Raw genomic sequence first — 24,454 nt, forward strand, 5'->3', positions numbered from 1 at the left:
GTTCTGGTAAGGATGTTCTTCTCAAGGAGAGCTGCTGGGCTGCCGGGTCCAGGGACAGCTTCACTTTTTTGGCTGTAAAACGGCTCGGGGGCTGACTCCCCTCTGGGTAAGAGTCAGAGCTCAGGAGGAAGCCCCAGGCCGGCTCCATCGCCTGTTCGTGGGCACAGCTGGGGAACAGATACAGAAGCAGGGGCATTCCTCTGGGCACTGGCCCACCTTGATGGCGACAGGAGAGCCTCCAGCTCAGAGCCCTGGATCTCCCTTTGGAAGCAGACTCATGCTTTCACTTCTCCCCAGTTGCTACACGCCAGCTTTTAGAAAGAGATGGGTGGTTCATTCAGACTAAAGTGTCCAGGAGGGGCAGCAACTTTTTGCCCCTTAGTCCACAACGAATCTGAAATAAAGTGAATGAGTGAGTGAGTGAGTGAGCGTCAGGGGAGCAATTTGAGGCAGCACCAAGTATGTAGGATGAGAGGGGTGATAATTTCGGGTCCCTGAAATCAGACCACTGAGGCTGGGTAGCTTAGTAGCTTTAGAGGCAGGAATGCAAGGGAATTATATTGGCCTGTGGCCCTGGGCACCCGTTCTGCTGGGGACTCTCCCGCTCTGCCAATGGGGCCCAGCCTGCCTGCCCTCTGAGAGATGGAGGAGATAGCCCAGGGAAGGGAGAGGGACGAAGAGATAGGACCCACCCTCCCCGATAGCCATGTCAGCAGGGCAGGCAGCCTCACGGCAATGGGCGTGTGCCAGCCATCCTGCTGCGTCAGCCTGCCTGCCTGGCACTGGCCCTGGGGGCTCTCCCAGCTGGATAGGAGCTGCCCACGGCCAGTGGAAGTTGAGCCAAGGAGCTGGTAGCATAGTGGGCGGAAGTGAGAGCACCTCTCCCCCCCTTCCCTCCCCACGGCCCAATGAACAGAAGCTAAGGAGGCAGCCACCTGAAGAAATGCATGTTGACATTTTTATTAATCAGAAAGGAGGTGACCAATCACCTGGAACATTCTCAGAGGGAACATCAGCAACCCGCCACCCCCCAAACAGCCCAGCAGCAATTCCAGAGCTCCCCGCACTCAGTGCCACCATCCCCGTCTCTCTGCAATGCCCACTCCCCTCCCACCCGCAGCGCTTTCCCTGGGGAACCCCGGCTGCACACCGTTGGCCGCCGAAGAGATTCCTTCTCCTCTTGGCTCAGTCTAAGGGGCATCGTGATTCTGAGCACGAAGTACACAGCCTAGACCAGGGGCTTGCAAACAGGGTTCCACAGAACCTTCTGGAAGGGGAGGATCCTCTTACACCACCCCCACCACCTTAAACCAGAGCGGTTCCGTTTGCATCAGTTTCACAGGCTGGGTCTCCGTGGTAGCCTCTGATGACTAAGTGTTCCACAGCTAAAAGAGTTTAAGGGCAGTTGGCTCAATCTAAAGCTCCCCAGGAGTCAGGGAGAAAACCCAGAAGGTAGAGGCCCAGAGGCTGTGGGAGAGGAAGGCCGGCTGGTTCCCTCCTGCTCATGCTTGTCTGGGGCAGGGGCCACCTCTCGCCTTGCACCGGCCAAGCCAGCTTTCCTGTGCATGTCCCGGTGACCTCACCTGGGGCCAGGCTATTAAATTCCCATGGCAGCTCTGCCTTGCCTTCTGCGGGAGAGGACACAGGCCTGCCACGGGGCTTTACTCACAGGTGAAACCCAAGCTACGTGCAGGGTCTCTGAGTTGCTGAGAGAGACTGGGCGAGCCTTCCCTCCCAACGAAGGGGACTAATTAAAGACTATTAAAGGAAATTAAACCCCACCCTCAAAGATAACCTAATGACACCCCCCCACCCTCTTCTAACATCTGGGCCCCCTCTCCTTGCTGCATCTGGAACAGCCAGACCCCATCACATCCAGAGTCCAAAATTTAAAGCCCGGGAGGCCTAGGGTGCAGAGGCCACGTCCCAGGTTTTATCCCTGTGCCTCAGCCTCCTCTGCCATCCTGGCCTCCTCCCCTCCTGCCCAGCCTTCCTCCGTGTGCCCTCGTCGGGCCTCACTTTGGCCTCTCAGCGTCTGTGAGCCGGAAGCAGCCAGCACGTGTAATTAAAGGCTTTCCAAACAGGTAACAAACACCCTTCTGAGGAGGCAGTCGGGTATTAAAGGGGGTTTGTTGCTTTTTCTTTTTAAAACAGTAAAGCAATTATACTCCAATAAAGATGTTTTAAAAGTGAAAAGAAACAGGCCATCAGATGCTGAGTTTTCCTGTCCTTACTTGCCTACATAAATATGGCTGAGGAGTGCTAGGAGATCACAGCCTGGGGGCCCCCTGAAGGAGAAGATAGCCAGAAAAGGAAACAGGGGGCCCAAATCCCCCTTCCTGGTCTTATAAGAGCCCCAGTGGCCTAAACCCAGGGCCCTCACCCCAGGCCCCAGGCCCTGTGAGCCCCATTCCTGGTGCAAACACGAAGGGAATGTCAGAACAGAGGGAGAGCAGCTCAAATCGGGGCGCCTGCTGAGGCCACACACTGAATGTGCTAAGGCTGTTGATCTTTTCCAGAACCTCTGGGAGTTCTGGCTGGGGAAGAGGGGAGGGAAGAGCGAGAGCAGTCTGTCTTGAGCTGGGGAGGCCACGCCAGAGGTGAGGATGTGCGGGTCCATCCCTGTATCCTGGTACCCACAGCGATCAGCACGCTTGCGGGCAACACAGGGGGAAGCGTCCAAGGCTCCCCCAAGAGGATGGAGGCCTGGTGGAGGTTCCTTATCCTGGCGGGATTCCCTGGCAGGTGGGGAGAGAGGATGGCGGGTGGGGAGCAGGCTCAGGGCACCACGTGCCACCACTTGAAGGGAAAGGGCTTCCGGCGCACGTTGGTGCCGCAGTGGATCTCTCCAAGCATCTTGTGGTAGGACAAGTAGTCATCGATGAAGATACAGCAGAGGCCCAGAGGCTCCAAAAGGGACCGTACCTTCTCCTCCAGGCAGCAGCCGCCATTGATTATGGGCCCGAAGGGTTTGGGGATGCCCAGGTACTTGTCTAAAACCACCATGTTCACCTGTAGAAGAGACAAGGCAAGAAAGAGACCCGGTTAGCTGGGGATGTTCTACGCCTGGGGCCCCTTCTGGGTTCTGGCTCTGGCAGACCCATCCCCAGGGCCTGTCCCATCTTTGCCAGCATCTCTGGCCCACTAAGGCTGGCACTCGCTCAAGAACTAAGGTCTATGGAAGCAGAAAAGACACAGATCCGTAGCTGGAAGAGAGGATTAATAACAGGCAGGGCTGCCAGTAACATACATGGTAACTTCATATAAATAAAAGTCACCCCTTCCTCCAACACTTTCCTCCACCTATCAGAAAAGTAGATTATAATGACTTTGTTAGAACAAGATTTTACCGTTATCTGCCAAAAACTTGTACAGCAAATGTATCCAACTGCAAGGTCCACGGTGTGAATGTCGCAGGTGTGGTGCATTTATTTGTGCAGCACACACCAAGCTCAACCGTTCCTGGAAGCCCTGATAATTGTTACCGTTTATTGAGCATGTTCTACGTGCCAGATGTAGCATCCATAAACCCCACAGCCTCCCTCCGAGGCCATAACTTGGACCGGTTAAGTAATACAATCAAGGCCACACAGCCAGAGAACAGGGAGACTGAAATTTGACTCAGGTCTGACTCATGCCAAAACTCGTGCTCTTTCTACTCTGCCCGAGTGTAGCACTGTGGCTGCCTGGGGTGCTAAGGAGTTGGGCCAAGGGGCTGGGAGCCCTTGGGGGCACCTGGGTTTATCTCCAATGGCACTTCTGCTTCCCTGGCTGGGGGACCTGGCAGGGGGCCCTAACACCGGGGAAGGGAAGTCTGCCCAGTGCAGGGTATGGAGGCTTCTTAGAGGTAACTTCTGGCCCAGCGGATGGCCAGAGGAGCTGTCCTTGGTGTTCAGAGGGGACACTCTGACTCACTGGGTCATCTCAGGGTAGGGTGGGCTGCCCTTACGCTCTCCACACCCCAGCCCCTCACCCTCAAGTCTGCCCCGCCGGGCCGTCCACGGCTGGGACCAGCGTGGAGCTGGAGGGTCCCGTGGGGGTCAGTCACATGGCCTTGGCCCTGACCTGCTTGGCTGCCCACTAATGGGCCGGAACATGGGGGGTGGGAGTGACGCACACAGAGGGACAAAGGGCAGGGGGAGGCACAGGAAGTGGTATTCAGGACCATTGCCAGCCTGGCTCTGCTTCTTCCTAGATGAGGGCTCAGGAGACTGGAGGTCGGTCCATTTGCTGGCTGGAGACCTCAGGCAAGTCAACCACTCTCCTCCGAGGGCCTCTTTCCCCTTCTGACAAACGAGGGCTTAACTGAGTGTTCCCTAAGGGCCCTCCAGTGAGAACATGCTGGGATCCTCTAGCTGGGCCCGGGCTGAAGCTGGGAGATTCCCATGGAGGGCTGTGTGTTGGGGAGGGGCTCCCAGCAGGGGAGGGCAAGGCCACAGCCCAGGGCTGACCACGGTCACCCCTTGGAGCTTCACTGTCTGATACGGGAGCCATCCGCCACATGTGGCTGCTGACATTAAAATGAAAGTAAAACTTCCGTTCCTCAGTCACGCTGGCCACATTTGAAGCGCTCAGTAGCCACACGTGTCGGCAGCCATGTCATATCGCACAGACGTAGGACGTTTCCATCCCCCGAGAAACTTCTGACAGCACCGCCCTAGAGCAGTGGTTCTCAACCAGGGCGATCTTGCCTCCAGGGCGTTTTGCAACCATCCTACGATGCACAGGACAACCCCCAGAGCAAAAGATTCTTTAGCCCCCAATATCGGTAGAACCAAGGTTGTGAAGCCCTGCCTGCGAGGTCTCTGCAGGGACCTCACAGCGAGGGGTCAGGAGTGAATGCGACCCTGGCGGAGAAGCCCGACCCTGTACACTGGCCTCCAAGCAAGACCCCAGGATTCACTGGCTGGTCCAATGACAGGGATTCGAGTAAAGGCCCCAGGCTGAAGAGGGAGGGTCTCCCATCCTAGGGAACCACCCCTCACTGCTGCCAATGCCCCGACATCCTTTCCCGAGGGGTAACTGGGTACTGTGGGCACGGCTGTGCCAATAGCATCGCTCAGACCCCTCCCAGGGGCCACAGTGGTGAGATCACATCTGCTCATCTGCTTGTCAGGTGCCTGAGTTAATGACAGCCAGGGTGGCAGCTGCCACCTGCCACCCCTGCCCAACTCGGGATCCCTCTGGGGAGCAGACAGTGGGGTGCCAGCCTGCGGAACAGAAGAGGCAGCTGAGACCCAGAAGCGAAAGCTTGAAACATTGGAACCAAACCACGCTTCCATTTTCCATTTTGCGGGGGGAAAGCCCTCAGTTGTGGGGCTGCCCGGTGCACTGTAGGATGTTTAGCAGAATCTGTGGCCTCCACCCACTAGATGCCAGTAGCACCCTCCTCGTGTGGCTATCGAAGTGCCCGGGGCGGGGGGCGGGGGGTGGGAGGAGAAATCACCCTGCTTGGGAACTACCGATGGAGATTTTCTATATCTGCCCCAAAAAGCAAACACTGGCGAGGTCCGCAGGGCCTGTCCCAGCCTCCTTGCCGGTCTGCCCCTGGATAGGGACGGCTTCTCCTCTAGACCCCCAACTGACCACCCAGCAGGGCCCCGCCAGGCACCAAAGATGCAAATGACCTGTCCTCCCTCCACACTCTCACCATGTCGGGGAAGAAGGGTTCTGCGTAGGAGTTGTTCAGGAAGAAGAGCTGGGGGATGTCCACGATGTCCCGCTCCGTCAGGCCCAGCTCCCGCTTCAGCACCTCCCGGTTCCAGTCGATGCATCTCTGAGGGTGGGAGGAGGGGCACAGGTACCCAGGGAGCCAGGAAGGATCCAATGTTTCTGAGCACCTGCTACGTGTCGGGCCCTGTGCACCCGACACGTAGGTGCCCTCTTCCCCCTTTAGCTTGTTTGATCCTCACGACAACTTTGTGCCATTGCTACCTCAGATGGGGAAACAGAAGCTCAAGTGACCTGCCCAAGGGCACAGAGCTAGGAAGTAGTGGACCTGGGGTTTGGATCCAGGCAGCTTCTGGCTGCCAAAGTGCTTGCCGTCACCACACACTGTCCCAACCACAGCAGGGCTTATGCTCCTGCCCAGCTCAGCTGTGTAGGAGAAAAGTGTCGGGCACCGCTGGGGAGAAGCATGGGGCCTCCTCCCATCTACTGAGCAGGACTCCATGCCAGGCCTACACCAGGCACGTGGCAGGCATTAGCCCCGCCCCTTCCTGAGACCTCCTTCCACCCCATCTCCTCACCAGGTCACCCTGATTCCCACCCACCCCAGCCCTCGCCCCTACAGGGCCCCATTGCCCCCCCAACATCTCTCCCATCTCCCCAGACTTCTTGGGGAACTCAATTCTACTTCCGCTGAAACCCATCATTTCCCCAGAATGGGGTCAAGATCTCCCCCACTGGACTGGCACGGCTGTGTCTCTTCCATCAGACTGTGGGTTTCCCAAGAGCAGAGGCCCTACCCAACTCACAGGTCTCAGCAGCCCCCAGGAGAGTCAGAGGCCCAGGGCTGAACCCCTCACCCCCACCCCAGTTCCTGGGGCTGCTTCACCCTCCACCCCCCTCACCTGTACATAGAGGTTGTCATTCCTGAGACGTCTGTCTTCCAGCATCTCATTAATGCTTCTCTTCACCTGGTGCTTTAACCCTGCAAGAGGAAGAAGACCACAGCCAGCTCAGGGAATACTGCCTGGGGCCACCTCAAGCCTGGGCTGCAGAATCCAGGCCAGGAATTTTCTCCCAGCTCAGCGCCAGGGTCTGAAGCAAGGACAGAGAAAGCCAGAGACTGGAAACCCTGATGGGACCAAGCTCCGGCTGCAAGTAAACCCTGGTGATGGATTATAAACTCCTTGGGAAGGGACTCCTGAGCGCAGAGCCTAATAATTACAGAAGAGCTACCGTTGTTGAACACCCACTATGCTCTGGGCCTCCTATTGTATTTATTATTGATCTCTAAAACAATGCTAGGTCAGGTTAGTTATCACCCCGCATTCAGAGAAGAGGAAATGGAGGCACTGAGAGGTTCAGAACACATCCTTGATCTCCTAGCCAGCAAGTGGCAAGACCAGGATCTGAATCCAGGTCTATCTTTGCTGAAGGCTATGCCACATCCCTTCCAATGCTCTATTCCTCAGGTGAGAACACTGAGATCCCTGGTGGGGAAGGGGGAGGTGCTCAAGGGGGCCAACCAGGCCCTTGGAGGGTCTGTCGGTTCCCCGAGGAAGGTCCACAGAGGGGCCCCGACCACCCTCCTGGCTTCTCACCCCTCCCTCTCTTGAGCTCCCGGCCCTGCTGCCCCCTGCTGCTCCCTGCTGCTTAGCCCTGGGCAAGCCGCTTCCCCTCTCTGAGCCTCAGTTTTCTCCTCCATGAAAAGGGATAAGGAGAAGGGGGTGAACGATCTGATGGGGCAAGAGCATGAAAGTGCATGCACAGACAGGCACGTGGGAAGGCTCACGGCTTCCTGTTCCTTTCTTCCCCCTGGGGTGTGGCCAGGAACAACCCAGTGTATGGAGGAGGCCACCCCGGCTTCCATCCCTGGCCCAAGAAAGGGAGAGCCCTCATCCTTTGCTCCCATATGAAGGTGTTGGGAAAATCAGTGATGGACTCTGAGCTGAGAGCTGGCAGACAAATGGCCTGTAAACAGAGCGCAGCCATGCCAGGCATCAATGGTGCCCGGTGCTGGCAACGAGAGGGCACGGTCTGGCAGGGCGATGCGCTCACTGACACTCACCGTCAAACTGGGCTGCCTCCCCGTAGCCCTCCTCCTTCTTCTCTTGGAACAGTTTGAAGCAAGCGCTGGGGCTGGCCAGGAGCAGCCGGAAGCCCTGGCACAGAGGATGGGAAAGCAGCTCAGTGGACAGGTTCTCCCCCGATGCAGGAAACCCCAGTCTCAGGAGGGGCCTGAGTTCAGAGGCCGGAGTGCACACGGCGCCCCCCTCAATCCCCCCCACCAGCCACAAAGGACTGTCTGCACTTCCCCCGATCCTCCAGGCCGGTTCACACCTGCAGGCCTTTGTCCGTGACCTTCTCTCTTCCTGGAAGCCCTTCCCCACTTTGTACACCAGGAAACTCAATCACTGGTCACTGGGAGGCCTCCCCTCCCAGGCTGCCTGCTCCCTGTGGGCTGCACCCTCCCCGATCACCTCTGCAAGGCAGTGAGTGGTTAACATTCATGGTCCCGAGCCCACAATCTTTTTTTTTTTTTTTTTTTTTTTTTTTCTTTTTGCGGTACGCGGGCCTCTCACTGTTGTGGCCTCTCCCGTTGCAGAGCACAGGCTCCGGACGCACAGGCTCAGCGGCCATGGCTCACGGGCTTAGTTGCTCCGCGACATGTGGGATCTTCCCGGACCAGGGCACGAACCCGTGTCTCCTGCATCGGCAGGCGGATTCTCAACCACTGCGCCACCAGGGAAGCCCCCGAGCCCACAATCTTGGTCTGAATTTTACCCTCTACTAGTTAACTGCCCTTCTGAGCTGCATTTTCCTTATTTATAAAATGGAGGGGCTTCCCTGGTGGCGCAGTGGTTGAGAGTCCGCCTGCCGATGCGGGGGACGCGGGTTCGTGCCCCGGTCTGGGAAGATCCCACGTGCCGCGGAGCGGCTGGGCCCGTGAGCCACGGCCGCTGAGCCTGCGCGTCTGGAGGCTGTGCTCCGCGACGGGAGAGGCCACGGCAGTGAGAGGCCCGCGTACCGCAAAAAATAAATAAAAATAAATAAATAAATAAATTAAATGGAGGAAATGATAATAGTACCCACCTCATGGGGTTGCTAGAGGATTAAATGCATTAAAACACATACATCTCACAGGTGCTCAGTAAATGTTACCAGTTATTACCAGTGTCAGTCCTGGGTCTTGACTGAGGGGTCTGGATCAGAACAAACACCCAGTAAGCGTGAGAATGAGTGTATGAGAAGTGAGCGAACGAGTTCCCTCCTGACCCTGGGCACGAGTTCCCTCCTGGGCTCTGACCTCCTCCAGGAGGCCCCCCCGGATAACACCACCTGGCCCAGAGGGTATCCTGACTCCAAGCTCTCTATGGACAGAGGTGGTGAGCTGGTTTCAGGTGGCTTTGCCCTATCCTGACCCATCAGGATAGGGAGGGACAGGAGTAGCTCAGGCAGCAGGAGAGGGGATGTACCTTTTGGTCGGAGGTGGGCACAAAGCTCAGGAACTCGTCCACGTGGCCCACGAAGAGCCAGTCAGTGAAGAGCTCCACGGGCGCCTGCACCTGCTGGGCCTTCAGGAAGTCGATCACCACCTTGCCCATTCGCCGCCCACCAGACCTGGCCAGGGAGGGAAAGAGCAGGGTCACCTCGTGCCTGTTGTGTGCTGGTTCCCTGCAGGCACTTCCCGAGCCCCTCCCTGCCCACTGTCAACCCTCTGAATGGGTCTTCTTTGGTCCCTGCTTCCTGGCCCCAGCGCCCATGTGCTCCCAGGAACTCGCTGTCCAGCCTGAGTGTCGCCCAAGAGAGTCTGTCCCTCCCTCACCTTAAAGCATCCTCCCCAAGGCCAGAAAGGTCCTGCCACCCCTTCTTGCAAAAGAGAGTCAAATGAGAGCCCTCCATCTGCCAAAGGGAACTGAAGACCCCCATCTCAATTCCTGGGACTCAGAGAGGTTGACTCTTTACCCAAGGCACCAAGCTTTTTGTTCAAAACATGACCGGGACCTGGCAAGCCACCCCCCAACCCTGCTTAGTCCAGTGTTTCCCAAAGTATGGGAATTGTTGCCCACTCCCCACGTCCCTCACTTTCTTCCGGTTTAACTCAAATGTCACCTCTTTCTCTATGTGGACTTTGGAAATAACAACAACCCCTCAACTCCTTTCCCCGCTTTATTCTTCTTTACAGCATTTGGTACTATTTGGCATACTTGCTATCTTGTTTATTGCCTGGCAGCCCACTAGAATGTAAGCTCCAGGAGGGCTGGGATTTTTCTCTACGTTCACTGCTGTATCCCCAGCACCTCTTATAGAATAGATGCTCAAAAATATTTGTGAATGATATTAAGGCTTTTGAACAGCTGTGTAAGAGTCCACAGTCTATATAACAACAAAACTAGAAGGGAGACCCAGCAAGCAGTGACACAAGACAACACTGATTTGATTCAGGGGATGGGAGTGTGGAAAATATTTTCCTTGTATTTCTGTTTATTTTAATATAATATTTTAATATTTAATATTTTAATTTCTGTTCTTTTAAGTCCCTCCTTGGGACTCTGCAGCCCTCTGCCTGGAGGCAGGGGAATGGCCCAGATGACTCCAGCCTTGAGAAGCATGAGACCTGGTCTCTGAGTCACATCAAAGCTGCCACCAGGAGGCAGAATTGTTCCAAGATCGTTTTAAATGTGGGGAGCAGAGCTTGGAGAACCCAAGGTAGTAGAGAACGGTGGGGGCATTTGCTGAGCACCTGCTGTGCGCCTGCCTGAGGCTCCTCACACTGGGTGTCATGTTTAATCCCCATGATAACCCTATTATGTACGGAAAAATAACAGGTCCACGTCATGATCTGAACTCTGCCGGACCAAGCTCTCTGACCTCATCTCCCCACACCCCCTTGTTCCCTCTGCTCCAGCCCCACTGGCCTCCTTGCTGTTCCTCTAATGTCTCCAGCGCTCCTGCCTCAGGGCCTTTGCACTAGTTGTTTCCACTCCCTTGCACATCTTCCTCCCAAATAGCCACATCTTTAACTGTCTCATTTCCTTCAGGGAAATGTCAGCCTCTCACCAACACTTCTTTTACCTAACATACTAGATGATTTACTTATTTATTATGTTTGTTTATTGTCTGTTTCTCTCTGCTAGGATGTATGTAGGTTGTTTTGTTCACTGCTAAGGTCAGAAGCCAAGACAGGAACACAGGACAGCAGCCTGGATGTTAAATTTTAATCCGGGGTCCAAGGAGGAGATCTGAATTCTGACTATTCCCCTAACTTGCTGTGTGGTCCTAGGCAGTAGCTGCCCCTCCCTGGGCCTCAGGGCTCCATCTGTCCACCAAGAGCTTTGTTCCTGGTTTTCAACACAATAGCCAATGGAGTGAGACCCAGCTCTGCTAGAGACCCCACACACACACACGTTCCCATCCGGGGTCCTTGCTCTGAGCCTGGGATTTTCCAGAACATTTCTTTTATCCCCAGCACGGGGCCCCGAACCTGGCATATAGGAAGTCTCAATAAATATTTATTGAATTGATAGATGAATGCATGAATTAGTGCATTCACTTCATTTATCTAAGCCTCAACTTCCTCATCTGTAAAATGGGGATAATAGTCATCTCAACCTCATAGGGCTGTTGTAAGAATTAATGGAGGTAACCTGGCTAAAGCACCGTGTTCATGGCATGTAGGTGATCAATAACTTTTATCCGTTGAGTTCCAACCTACTTCAAGGCACATCCACTGCCAGGGGTCCAGCTAAGCAATACCCAAGCATTCGGGAGTTGGTTAACGTGAATCCTTTATCCCCAGTAACGGCTATTATACAGCTAGGACAGGGACTTTTTTATAAGCCCATTTCACTGAGGAGGACACTGAAGGATGATGTATAAAATAATTTGCCATTTAATAATGTATCTTTGTCACCTGTTGTATCCCTAGTACCTTCAACAGTGCCTGGCACATGGTAGGCATGCAATAAATATCTCTCAATGAGTTAATCAGGTACCTACTATGTTCCAGGCCCTGTGGTAGGCACTAGTTAGATGAGGTACCCCAAATTATGTGGCCAATACGTGGCAGAGGCAGGACTCGAACCCAGATCCATTAGATTTCAAAGCCTGTGCTCGTTCCTCCGGGATCCCTGCCGGAAGCACAGAACGATGGCCCAGAGGTCCCAAGGCCCTTCTGCCCCCAGAGCTGTGGGCAGGATCCAGCCCCAGAGTAGTTCTGCGCATGAGTCAGCAGCAAGGTGAGTGCACTCCTCTTGTCCTGGCCAAACTCAGCCCCGGGCACCCAGCCTGGGCACCCAGCTTCATGCCTGGGCTGGGTGCCAGGAAGCCTCACCTCACCTGTCCAGAGCCGTGAGGCCACCAAGGTCACCACTTGAGCCTGGGTAACCTTCCCAGGCCTGCCTGGCTGCTCTGGGCCCAAGACCGGAGAGCCAGGGCTTGGGGACGCAAGCTGGGGCATGCCTGCGCTCCATGCCAACTCCACACAAACCGGAAGGCAACCTCCAGGGCCTGGGGTGGGCTTAATCTTTAGGCAGGAAGCAGTGGATCGCACTAGGATCCCTGTGTCACACGCCCCATTCTTCGACTGCCCACAGGCTGGGTGGGGACCCACTCGGGAGATTTAGCAGATGCTGTCATCTGTCTGAGCCCTAAACCCTAAATACCTTGTTTCCTGCTAGATGACAGCTGTCCAGGGTAGGATCTGTCAAGTTACCTCTGTCACCCTGGTATCCTGACCTGCAGCCTGTGGTGATGGCTGCACCCTTTCTAGCTGTTGCTAGGACAACAGCTATTTTTTATTTCCTCCCTGGAGAGGTCAACGGATCCACCTCCTACTTCTGCCCTGGATTACACGTGACCTCCCTGCTCTTCTGATGTTTCAAAAGAAGTCCGAAATCTGGCTTTTTATATGAAGCCTCCTGACATATGTATATTTAATGTTGGTGACGAATTATGCTCCTAAAATACTAGGCAGGGCCAAAGACCGTGGGTCAATAGTTTGTTTTCTCCTAAGAGTCTGTGATCTTTTCTGTGATCTGCGATTCTAGGACTCTATTCTAGGATTCCATGCAGGAACTTAAGACCACTTTTCAGACTGGAGAATTGTGTTTGCGGGGGAGGCAGGGGGTGCTGGAGAGTGGATGCTGCCTTGGGTCTCCTGGGCCCTCCCTTGACCTCCACCACCCTCCTGCCCTGGATTCTCACTTGGGGAAGCTGCTGCCAATGAGGATTCGGCCCAGGGGGTACTCCTTGCCCTCCACTGTGACTGGCGGGCTGACCTCCAGGTTGCCGAAGGAGTCAAGGTCAGAGACATCAGCGAACGGGATTTCCGAGGTTACATATCCAAAGTCAGGACCCTAGGGGAAAACCATCGAGAGCCCCCCACCCCCAGAAGGAGGGGTCTGTTAGAAAAACAAGAGACAGCTCTTGGGGTAGGGGAGCAAGGGGTGCTCCTGGGGGAATCCCACTCCCTGAAAAACAACCGCTATTCACTTTTCACACATCCTCCCGGTGTCCTGAGCATTGTGCTGTTAAAGCCGAAGCCAATAACAGAACAATAACTAGAAAATCCCTGAATGTTGGGAAATGAGGCAACATACTTCTAAAGAACCCATGGGTCAAAGAAGAAATCAAAGGGGGAGGTTACACAGTATTTTGAAGTGAAAGGTAAAAACCACACAGCACGTTAAAACTTGAGGGGATACCAGTAAAGCTGCACTTCTAGGGAATTGCCGCAGCTCTAAACACATATATTAAGAAGAGAAAGGGTTGAAAAATCTTAGCTTCCGTTTCCAGCTAGGAAAAGAATGGCAAATTAAACCTAAAGAAAGTAGAAGGAAGGAAATAATAAAGACAGAGCAGAGAACAGTGGGAAAGGCGCTGGCCAGGTCAAGCCCAGGGTTTGGGGTCAGGCCTTTTGTTGATGCAGACTCACCCCACAGAGCTCACTGTCACCTCCCCAGGGACTCTTCCCTGATCCCTCCAGGCTAGGGTAAATGCCCCTGCTCTGTGTGACCATGAGTTCCTGGACCTTCCCCATCACATCCCCCACCAGATCCTGGCATTGTCCTGGAGGTGGGGGACAGGGGCCAGTAAAGAGGCAGAGACGTGAGTTCTGGGACCCGGACCCACCTCAAAAGGTGGGTTAGCCTAACGGTAAAGTTCAGGGGCCGTGGAGGCAGCCCCTCTGGTTTTGGTGCCGCTGCTAACTAGCTGTGTGGCCTTGGGTAAGTTGCTTAACCTCTCTGAGCCTCAGTAAAGAGGGAATAATAATATCCATAGGAGTATGGATATCCATACTTATCCATAGGAGTCCACGTGGATTAAATGAGCAACTGTGTAAAGCTAGGAGGGAGGACCTGGTACTCAGGACACGGCTGCTGGAGTGGCTCCTGTCTCCCTCCTGTGTATAGAAGCAGCATTGTGCCTGGCACACAGTAGGTGTTCAGAAAACATTCGAGGGGCTTCCCTGGTGGCGCAGTGGTTGAGGGTCCGCCTGCCGATGCAGCGGACACGGGTTCGTACCCCGGTCCGGGAAGATCCCACATGCCGCGGAGCGGCTGGGCCCGTGAGCCATGGCCGCTGAGCCTGTGCGTCCGGAGCCTGTGCTCCGCAATGGGAGAGGCCGCAACAGTGAGAGGCCCGCGTACCGCCAAAAAAAAAAAAAAAAAAAACATTCGTTACCTGAAGAGAGGACCTGGCTCACAAAAGCAAGAGCCACGAGGGCTCACTAAGGGTGCGTTGCCCTCAAAAGGCAGTTTGGTTTCCCCAGAGCTGACTCCTTTGTTCACTCCCCCTTGGGGGAGAGGAAGGACCCCAAGGAGGACTTTGCTGGCCTGTCCCTCCCAGAAGAAGGGTGATTTGCATGAGATTTGCATTTCATTTACATGTTCCTCCCAAACCTCCCACTAACTCGCCATTTGCCAGAACCCACCACCTGTGTCCTTTTGCAGCCCCTGAAGGACTAGGACCAGGCAAGACTGACTGGAGAATCCTATAGGAGGAGCCACCCACGGTTTCCCCGCTCTGCCCTTTGCTGAATACCAGGATCCTCTTATAAGGGAAATACTTCAGGCCCCTGTCTCGGGGGGAGTCAAAGACCACTGGGAAGGATTTGTGAGGAGCTTCGATGTAGCCAAACTCCATCTCGTCCTGGGAGGGGAGAGAAAAAGACCACAGTGACTGCCTCAGTATAGTTTTAAGAATGGGTTAATCCCCCCAGGCCTGGGGCGGGGCAGGACAGGACAGTGGATCTTCCCTGAGACCTGGGGGGTGCAGGGGCCAGGGAACAGAGGTGGAGTGAGGCCGCTCAGGACCGCAGCCAGAGGAGGACTCTGCCTGGGACCCGATCACTTGGAGGGAAGCAGGAGAGACTGGGGCGATGCAGGCAGTGGCGGGGGGCGGGGGGGGGCGTTCCCCTAGACTGCATGCCCCCCACCCTAAGTCCCGGCAGCCAGGCCGGCCCGGCTTCTCTAGGGAAACGGAGGCCGGTAGGAGCCTGCGCAGGCCAGCTTTCCCAAAGCCGGTGTAAAGGATGGGGTTCAGGCCTCCCGGGCTGCCCTCCTCTCCCGGGATTGCTCCTGCACCCACCTGGATCCAGCGGTCACCCCGATTCTCAACATGAGGGCAGACGATCAGCTTGCAGTTGGCTTTCAACACCAGGTCAGACACGTCTTTCAGAAACTTCTCATTGGAGCCATGGGAGTCTACGACACTGCGAAACACAGGGAGAGGGGAGCGAAATAATGACCACTGACTGTGGCCTTGGCCTCAGGGCCGGGAGGCAGGGGATAGATGGGGTGGCGTTGATGCGGTCTGTGCTAGGCCCCGTGTGGCCCCAGGGCACAGGGGTTCAAACCCAGTCTCTGCACTAGAGAGACTCGTGGGCTAATGACAGAGACAAATAATGTCCCCAGATCACATCAGGTGGCAGGTGCAAGGGGAGAGACAGGCCCGGGGCTGTGGAGCCCAAAGGCAGGGCACCAAAGTCCTGGAGAAGGTGACTGGGGACTGAATCTCACTGGTTAAGCTGGTAGTGAGGGGGCAGGTAGCCCCATCTCCTCCTGTTGCTCACAACTGGCCTAAACAAAGGCGTCAGGGTGGGGTTAGTGAGCAAACAGAAAGAAAGAGTTCCCTTCTGAATGCCTGGGCCCAGCTCAGCAGAGCAAACCTGTCTGGCCACACCCTTGCTGGCCTTTTGACTTATGTTCCAAGTCGCCTATGGCCCTTTCCAGTGGTCCGACCTCTGATGCAGAGGCCTGGAGCAGTCTTGCCGATGCAGGCGCACCTGCCCATCAAGGGCCTGACAAGGACTCTGAGAGAGGGTGGAAGGACCAGGGACCCGGGCTGGGCCGGGGCTCACAGGGGGTCTTGGAGTCTGGGTCCCGAGTTCTCAGCAGGCCCAGGAATGTACCCACATCTGAGCAAGGCTGGGTCTCCTGCAGCTGCCAGCAGTGTGAACAGGGCCTTGCCCCACTGCCTGGAATAAATCCTAGATGTTCTGGGGCTGCTACATGCAGGACAGGGTAGGGCAGTTGTGCTGGACTTGAGCCATTGACCTCAACCAGGGCCTTAGCTGCTCAGAGCCAGTGGGGCTGACAGGCCCAAGCCAGGCTGCAGCTATCCTGTTCCCAGCTTGTGTCCGTGGGTGCCTGCAATGAATCCGTCCCGTATGAGTGCAGGGTCAAGCCTGGTCCGGCATTCTGTTCCTATCTCTATGAGTCCAGAGACGGTGGGAGAGCTGCAGGAGGGGCGAAGCCTCACCTGCACACATACAGCTCCAGGGGGCACTGGGTGTTGGGGGTCATGATCCAGGGGGCCATGCGGAAGGTCACGGTGTCTGTGAACTGGGGCACCTCAGGCAGGGTCTGGGGGGAAAATGAGGACTCAATGGGCCCTGCAGGGAGCCCCATCAGGCTTCAAGACCCCGCAGCCCCCAGCCTCCCAGCCCTGGAGCCTCCAAGCTGGTCCCTGAAGCCTCTCATCCCCTATCACAGCCCCCAGCGCCATACATACCTTGCTGTCCACCAGGCTGACGCTGAGAGAGACCAGCCCCAAGAAATCAGCGTCAGGAAAGGCGAGCCCCTCCACGTAGAAGCTGATCTTCCGCTCCCCCGGATGCCGATCCACTTCATAGTACAGATGCTGGGGGCCCAGCACCTGTTTGTAGTCTGAGAGAGAATTCCCACCTAGGGGGAACCAGAGTCAGCACTGGGGGCCCAGTGCTGGGACAGGGGTGTGGGGCTGCAAGGATGCAAGGACAGGAAACCCGAGGCCAGGAATGTAGAGACAGAACCACCTTTGAGTTAGATCTACTTGGACTCCTCTCCAGCTCTGCCATGTGCAAGCTGTGTGACCTCAGCTCAATGACTCAACCTCTCTGAGCCTTAGGTCCTCATCTGTAAAATGGGCTCATATTACGTTTCTCACGCCGTCAGCGATAAGGAAGTAAAAGCAGCTGGCACAAAAGGTGAAAACAACCTAAATGTCCATCAATGGATGAATGGATAAACAAAATGTAGTATGTCCATATGCTGGCATGTTATTCATCCATAAAAAGGAATGAATTGATACACGCTCCAGCACAGATGAACCTTGACATTATACTAAGTGAAAGAAGCCTGACACAAAAGGCCTTATATCTTATCATTCCATTTGTACGAGACGCACAGAAGAGGTACATCCATAGGGACAGAAAGCAGATGAGCTGTTGCCTAGGGCTGGGGGTTGGGGGTTGGGGAGTGACTGCTAATAAGTACAGGCCTTTATTTGGGGGTGATGAAAATGTCTTAGAGCTAGAAATTTTGTGGTAGTTACCCAACATTGAGAATGTACTCAATGTCACTAATTGTTCACTTTAAAATGGTTAATTTGGGGACTCCCCTGGTGGTACAGAGGTTAAGAATCCACCTGCCAATGCAGGGGACACAGGTTTGGGCCCTGGTCTGGGAAGATCCCACATGCCGTGGAGCAACTAAGCCTGTGCACCACAGCTACCGAGCCCGTGCTCTAGAGCCTGTGTGCCACAACTTCTGAGCCCATGTGCCACAAATACTGAAGCCCACGCTCCTAGAGCCCATGCTCTGCAACAAGAGAAGCCACAGCAATGAGAAGCCCGCTCACCACAATGAAGAGTAGCCCACGCTCACCGCAACTAGAGAAAGCCCACGCCCCTCAACAGACCCAATGCAGCCAAAAATAAATAAATTTATAAAAAAATAAAGTAAATAAAATTAAATGGTTAATTTTATGTTATGTGAATTTCATCTCAATGTTTTTTAAAAACCGCCTGGCACATAGTAGTTCTGGCCCCGTCGCCTTTTCCCCTCCCCTGAGGGTTGTCTGGGAAGCGCCCCCCTGGCACTCTCTTACAGCATGAAATGTTGTCAGCTCACTTACGGAGACTTTGTTTATGTTCTGGTATCACAATAAGTGTTTCCAAGCCGGACTCCTGGGTAACCTTCCACCGTTGGAACATTCTGGTCCCTGCCAGGCTCATTTAGCTGGGACAAGTTCTGAGTCAGTTTGAACAGAGGAGGATGAAGAGGAAGAAGGAAGGGGCATGAGAGGTCTCTTGTGATTTATGAAAATGAGTGAGGGCACCTCAGGGTTAAGGATTAGTGTTTTTGCTGGTTTGTTTGTTTTTTTTTTAATCCACAGACTTTGATTAATAAACTGTCAGAACAACTGGACTCTGAAGGCAGGCCTAGGCCTCAGCTTTGCTAGTCCCTGCCTCCACCCCACCCAGCCTGGACAGTGCTTGTTTTACATCGAGAACTCATTCCATGCTAACCGACCAGAGGAAGGATGGCTCCGGAGAAAGGACAAGGGTAGTGGAAAGAAGAGGGGCTTTGGTGCCCAAGAGACTGGCTTTGAATGCTTGCTCCATCCCCAACTGGTTGTGTGACCTTAGGGCAGTGAATTCACATGTATGAGCCTCAGTTTTCCCCTCTGTAAAATGGGTCTAGTTTGGGAACCTCTTTCTTGGGCGATATGTCATGTCCTGATGGAGTGGCTGTTTGTTAAGTGGTAGTGAGAGTTACAAAATGATGATGGAAGGAGGGAGAGAGGTGGATAAGAGAAGAATGGTTTGGGAAGCAGAAGATGGAGCAGGGAGGGAAGAGATCCCTCCAGGCCACTCACCCCTAGCGCAGAAGACCCCCACTCTCCTGGAATCAGAAAGCGACACGTTCAAGACTAGCTTGTGGTTGTCAAAGAGCTCATCAGGGCCATCGCAGCTCAGCACCATTGGGGCCATATCCTGCAGGTCTGGAGAGAGTGGTGCCCATGAGACAATCCTGCTCCACCCCACACCATCACCCTGGACAACCCCATACACCCCTTCTGTTGCTCACCATCCAGTGATGTCAGCTGGCTGCTGGTGAGGTCGATCTCCCTGGACCTGAGACTATCCCGGTCACAGTTCACCAGCAGGACAGCCCCATAGCCCTCAGGGCCCCAGCGCCAGGTTTTCTGTGGCAAAGCAAGAGGCCTTAAGGTCAGTGGGACCCAGGGGTCTCTGGGAAGGGGTTCCGGACATGGCTAGAGCTGTCTGCTTTGTTAACTTGGAGACTTTTGTATTCTGGGTTTGCTTAAAGATTTATAGAGGGATCATAGATTTGGGGAATGGAGTTCCAGGTCCCTACACCCAGAACCACTCCACGCTTGTGCAGTGAACAACATGAACAACAGCTCCTCCCAGCCATCACACTGGAAGAGGAAGGGTGATGGCGCCAAACCCAGAAATGGCCTTTCCCAGTCTGCTGAGCTTTGGTCCTGCCAGCAGACTAAGACTGCCTCGCCCTGACCTTGATGGGGCTGGAGAATCCCTGGGAGACTCTCCCTATCCCAGTCCTCTCCTGGGGCCTGTCCCACAGTTTTCTCTGACTTTCACTTGAGATCCTGCAGGCCCTGCAAGATAGTCTGAGCTGAGAGGTGGGGAAGATGGCTGGAACCCTGCCTCCATGATCAAAGCTCTTCCTGATGTGCTTCTTTTTTTTTTTTCTTTTAATTTATTTGCTTATTTAATTTGGCTGCGCTGGGTCTTAGTTGCGGCACACAGGATCTTTGCTGCTGGATCTTTAGTTGCAGCATACCTACTTCTTAGTTGAGGCATGCGGACTCTTAGTTGCGGCATGCATGTGGGATCTAGTTCCCCGACCAGGGTTGGAACCCCAGGCCCCCTGCATTGGGAGTGCAGAGTCTTACCCACTGGACCAGGGAAGTCCCCTTCCTGACGTGCTTCTACTTTATCCCCACCAGACTCTGCAAGGCAGGGCTTATTTTCCCCATTCACAGAAGAGGGAAAAGAGGCTCTGGGGTGTGAACCCCAAGTCACATAGATGGGATTCAAACTTGGGTCTGGGGGACCTCACAGGACCACTGCTAACTTATATGGCACTCTTGTTCACCCCTCTGGGTAGATGCTTCTCTGTACCGGGGCCCAAGACATGATTTATATCGTAGGCCCCACCCACCACCTTGCCCAAGCAACCCTGTGCAGTGAACAACCTGCACAGCCATCCGTGGCAGCCCTACCCCATCTTGTCCACAAAGTCTTATATATGATTCAGGCTTCCTCTCTGGGGTCTTTCCCTGCAAATCATATCTTCTACCCTCCCAGGATGGCTTTCAGACACATCCGGTGGGATAATGCCTTGAGCCCACCCCATCTTTGTCCTCACTCTTCAGGATCTGTCAGTCACTTGACAAGTCACCTACCATGCTTGGGGGTCCAAATACAGCCCAGGAAATAGAAAAGGCCTCAAGAAAAAGAACCAATCCCAGTTCTAAGGTGGCACAAGAGAGACCCAGAGAGGGTAAGCTGTTTTCCAGGAGTCACACAGCATGTTGATCACACAGTGTAAGTTAAGGCCCATTCATGCTGATTTGAGAGTCCGCAGATGGCTTCCCTATACTGTTGGATACCACAGATGCTAGGAATCCATCACCCTTCTGGAGGAAGAGCCCACTCCACCCCGGGACCACCCCCAGGTTTGCCTGTCAACTCTGCCATCTTGGGGTAACCAGGAGAGCCCCACCTTGTCGCCGTGGCTCCTCTTCACCTTGCCCGTGCGGCCCGTGTCGACGTCGAGGGAGATGTCTGCAAAGAGATGTAGAGGGACTACCAGGGGTCCCCAGTCCCACCCCCGCACCGTAACGTCCAGGTCGGGGCAAGCTTTGGCCCCTCCACAGGCCTCTGAGAACCAGGAAGCCCTGTTCTGGGGACCACACCCAACACCTGAGAGGCCCTTGTGGCAGCCCCCTGTGGTTCTGGGTGTTGGAGGGACCCAAGGCTTTGGCTCTTGAATTTTTGACTCATCTGTGTGGGCTGAATTGCTAGCTCTTGGGGGCCCTGACTCTGGAGGTCAGGATCAGGCCTGAGGTGCTAGGTGCTGGTTCTGCAGTTCTCAGGGCCAGCTGCCGGGGTCTGGCCGAAGGTAGCACGTGGCTCTCCATGGTTTAGCGATGTCTCGAAGTTCCAGTGAGTGTCATAGGCAGACTCTGGATGAAGGAGGCCCATTGTGGGTCTGGCTGGTGAGCCACGGGCAGTGCAGTTTGCAGATTCTTATGGCCCTAAGTATGGCCGGGACTCCACCCCGGAGGCTCTAGAGTGGATGAACCGCCTCTGAAGAAGCCAAGCTCCTCGACGGGGGAGGAAGATATCCATGGGCCTTGCACGTGGGGGCTCCCCTAAGACCCTCAAGCAGCCAGCATGGAGGGGTGGATGTACGGAGAGCCAGGGAGGTGGGACTTACCGGCGCCAGTGAGGTAGAGCACACTGTGGCCCAGGGCACCGCCCTTCTGCTGCCCGAAGTAGGAGACTTTCACCTGTGGGGACATGGTCAGCCCTAAGCCAGCACGGCCACCCCTTCAGAGGTGGCTGTGACAGGGGGAGTGAGGGGACACTCCGGCGGCCCTGCTTAGAGGCAGGGGAGGCATGGGGGGCCCAGCTACTCCCTGCTGCTGAAGGCCCAAGGCCCACGGGCTCCCAGCTTGGACCCAGAGCCCCCTTCTCCAGCTGGAGAGGCTGTGGATGCCTCCTCTGCTCCCAGGGCTGGGCTGAGGGGCAAGGAGGGCCAGATGGGGTGCGGGAGGATCCCAGAGGGAGCAGCTGGACCCTCAGGAACCCCTGGGGATGTCAGAGAGAAAGAATGAGGGAAGGGACAGCTGTCACTAGGGACAGGCAAGTTATTCAACCTCTCTACGCCTCTGTTTCTTCATCTGTAAAATGGGAACAATGACCGCCCCCCACCCCCACCCCATAGTAGCAGCCCAAGCTCACGGAGCTTTCCCCATGCCCTAGAACCCATGGCCAGGGCTCGACCCGGGCCATCTCAGTGAGCCCCCAGGATGACCCCAGTAGATGGGGCTCAGAGGTAGAATTTGAGCTCCAGGGCCCCTACTCTCAACAGCTGCACAGGCCCCACCTTCTAGGTGTCGTTGGAGAAAAGGCTGAATCAATGAATCAGGGGCCACTGTGCGTGCGGTGGGTGCCTGAGGGTGAGTGAGAAGGGTGTTCTCTGTGAAAGAGAGGGCTTCCTGCTTCCTTAGCTGGGAGGCACACACCCAGGTATGCACCTGTGTCCACACGCGCGCATGTGTGTATGGGTGCTGCTGAGGGCTCCCGTCTGCACAGGAGTGGGTGGCTCGTTTGGGGTCTGGGTGAAGCTCTGTTAAGGGGGGTGTTTGTGAATTTGAGGGGCCGAGCAGGAAGGCCGTGCTTTTACGGGAGCATGCGTGTACGTGTGCGTGTGACGTTGGGGCATCGGGGTGCGTTTGCATGTTTGGGTGTCTGTTGAGTTGTATCAGGATGTGTCGCGTGGACGTGGGTGGCAAAGCCTTGTGGGGTTTGGTTGAGTGGGGGTGATGTGTGAACGGGGTGTGCTTTGTGGGGGGGCTCTTACCTTCTGTGGGGAAGTAGCCTCTTACCTTGAGATCGTTTAAAGCCTTACTGGCTGCGTCCACAGATATGATCACGTCCACGCCGGCATCCAGGGGCCAGTGGGCCTCGCCGGTGGGCTCTGTCACCTGTGCTGTGTTGTAGACCATGAAGACCTCCACTCCGGAGCTCCCAGAGACTCGGAAGGTCTCAGCGCCCTTGGGCACAGCACTGATAGAAAGGAGAGAGGAGAGCATCCGGGGGCTCAGGAGAGAGACCAGTGGGGTAGTGGGCTGGGGCCACCCGGCTGTGCAACAGCACCCCCAGCAGCTGGAGTGGGAAGCGGCAGGCGGGGAGGGGGCCACTGGCCAGGAGACCAACCTGGTTGGGCCCCAGGACTCCCATCCCAGCTCTCCACTGATTCCCATGTGACCCACCCTGGGCACGTCTTCCCCGGGCCGCAGTCTCCCCATCTGCAACATGAAGGGCTTGGAGCAGAGCAGTGGCTGTTGAGCTCTGTTTTAGTGGCAGAGCCCTTTCAGTGGACCTCGCGTGGAACCCCAGACAGAAGAAGGACAAAAGGGAGTGGTCGGGGGTGGTGCCGAGCCACGGTGTTTAACCCGTCCACTCCCACCGCGGCCCCTGAGGCTCCAGAGAGGGGAGGCTGAAAACCTCTGGACATCCTCAATCCCCCGCCTCCCCCAAAGCTTCCTGCTTTTATGCTTCCAAATTTTCTAACCCAACAAGAAATCCATTTGAGACCACCTCTCACCTCTTCCACTGCCACCCCTGCACCCACCTAGAGTGCTGGGCAGCTTCCTAAGCCCACCTGTGCCCGCTCCAGTCTGTTCCCCACTCAGAACAGATCACGTTGTTCTTATGCTCAAAAGCAACGGTTCCCATCACACACAGCAAAGTCCTCACAGTGGCATGCAAAGCCCCTCCTGATTTTCCCTCTGCCACCCCCCGGGCACCTCCTCCATCCCACTAGGCTCAGTCCTCACTCACTATGCTCAAGCCACACTGACCTTCCCTGGTGTTTCATGAAGCTGCCAGGCTGTCCTGCCTCAGGGCCTTTGCACTGGCCTTTTCCGCTGCATAAAATGCTCTTCCCCCAGAAATCCACAAGGCTCACTCTTTTACCTTCTTCAGGACTCTGCTTAAATGTCACCTTCTCAGTGAGCACCCCCCGCCCATCACTCTATTTAGTGCTGCACCTTGTCCCACCTTCTCCCACACTCTCCTTATCCCTGCCTCTCTGCTCTGATTCTTTTTTGTTTGTTTGCTTGTTTGCTTTTAACATCTTTACTGGAGTATAATTGCTTTACAGTGTTGTGTTAGTTTCTGCTGTGTAACAAAGTGAATCAGCTATATGTACACATATATTCCCCATCCCCTCCCTCTTGCGTCTCCCTCCCACCCTCCCTATCCCACCCCTCTAGGTGGTCACAAAGCACTGTCTGCTCTGATTCTTAATCATACTGTTAGGTATTGTCCGTCTCTCCTGCTAGAGGGTCAGGTCCACCAGGGCAGGGAGTTTTGTCTGTTTTCTCATTGCTCTCTCCCAGCACCTATAACAGTGCCTGGTGTGTGGTCAGTCTCATAAACACTTGTTAAATGAATGAATGGATTCAGTTGCCCCTAGTCTGCAGGAGGATTCAGGCCCATCTGCACCCAGTGGTACAGAACTTGACTGAGGCCACACCCTGCAAATTTCTCCCCGTCTACCTGATATACCACATCCACCCAATACTCCAGAGCTCTGGGCTCCAGAAAAGGGGATCCGGAAGCCCTCAGTCTGCCAGGCCCCAGCCGGGGGCACCCATCTTCCGGGTCTCCACGCTACTTCTCAAGCCACCAGCTGCTTCCAGCCACAGAAGGTAGGGGCCAGCCTTCCTGGGCCAT

At 55.2% G+C, this 24,454-nt stretch overlaps 1 protein-coding gene across 1 annotated transcript in view; it reads right to left on the reverse strand.

Annotated features, from left to right (window-relative positions):
• Positions 1 to 934: 934 nt before the first annotated feature.
• The window catches only part of PADI1 (peptidyl arginine deiminase 1), a 38,428-nt gene continuing 14,908 nt past the window's right edge, over positions 935 to 24,454 (reverse strand). Inside the window, exons 2-16 of the mRNA XM_059073970.2 lie at positions 22,600 to 22,780; positions 21,426 to 21,498; positions 20,709 to 20,770; positions 19,023 to 19,140; positions 18,811 to 18,936; positions 16,684 to 16,856; positions 16,432 to 16,535; positions 15,259 to 15,382; positions 14,713 to 14,820; positions 12,874 to 13,025; positions 9,144 to 9,288; positions 7,736 to 7,829; positions 6,573 to 6,652; positions 5,651 to 5,776; positions 935 to 3,012 (exon numbers count right to left, since the gene is read on the reverse strand). Coding sequence (XP_058929953.1) covers positions 2,779 to 3,012; positions 5,651 to 5,776; positions 6,573 to 6,652; positions 7,736 to 7,829; positions 9,144 to 9,288; positions 12,874 to 13,025; positions 14,713 to 14,820; positions 15,259 to 15,382; positions 16,432 to 16,535; positions 16,684 to 16,856; positions 18,811 to 18,936; positions 19,023 to 19,140; positions 20,709 to 20,770; positions 21,426 to 21,498; positions 22,600 to 22,780 — 1,900 coding nt within the window. The 3' untranslated portion in view covers positions 935 to 2,778. The remainder of the gene's footprint in view (positions 3,013 to 5,650; positions 5,777 to 6,572; positions 6,653 to 7,735; positions 7,830 to 9,143; positions 9,289 to 12,873; positions 13,026 to 14,712; positions 14,821 to 15,258; positions 15,383 to 16,431; positions 16,536 to 16,683; positions 16,857 to 18,810; positions 18,937 to 19,022; positions 19,141 to 20,708; positions 20,771 to 21,425; positions 21,499 to 22,599; positions 22,781 to 24,454) is intronic.

Source organism: Kogia breviceps, chromosome 1, assembly GCF_026419965.1.
Source record: "Kogia breviceps isolate mKogBre1 chromosome 1, mKogBre1 haplotype 1, whole genome shotgun sequence".
NCBI lineage: Eukaryota > Metazoa > Chordata > Mammalia > Artiodactyla > Physeteridae > Kogia > Kogia breviceps.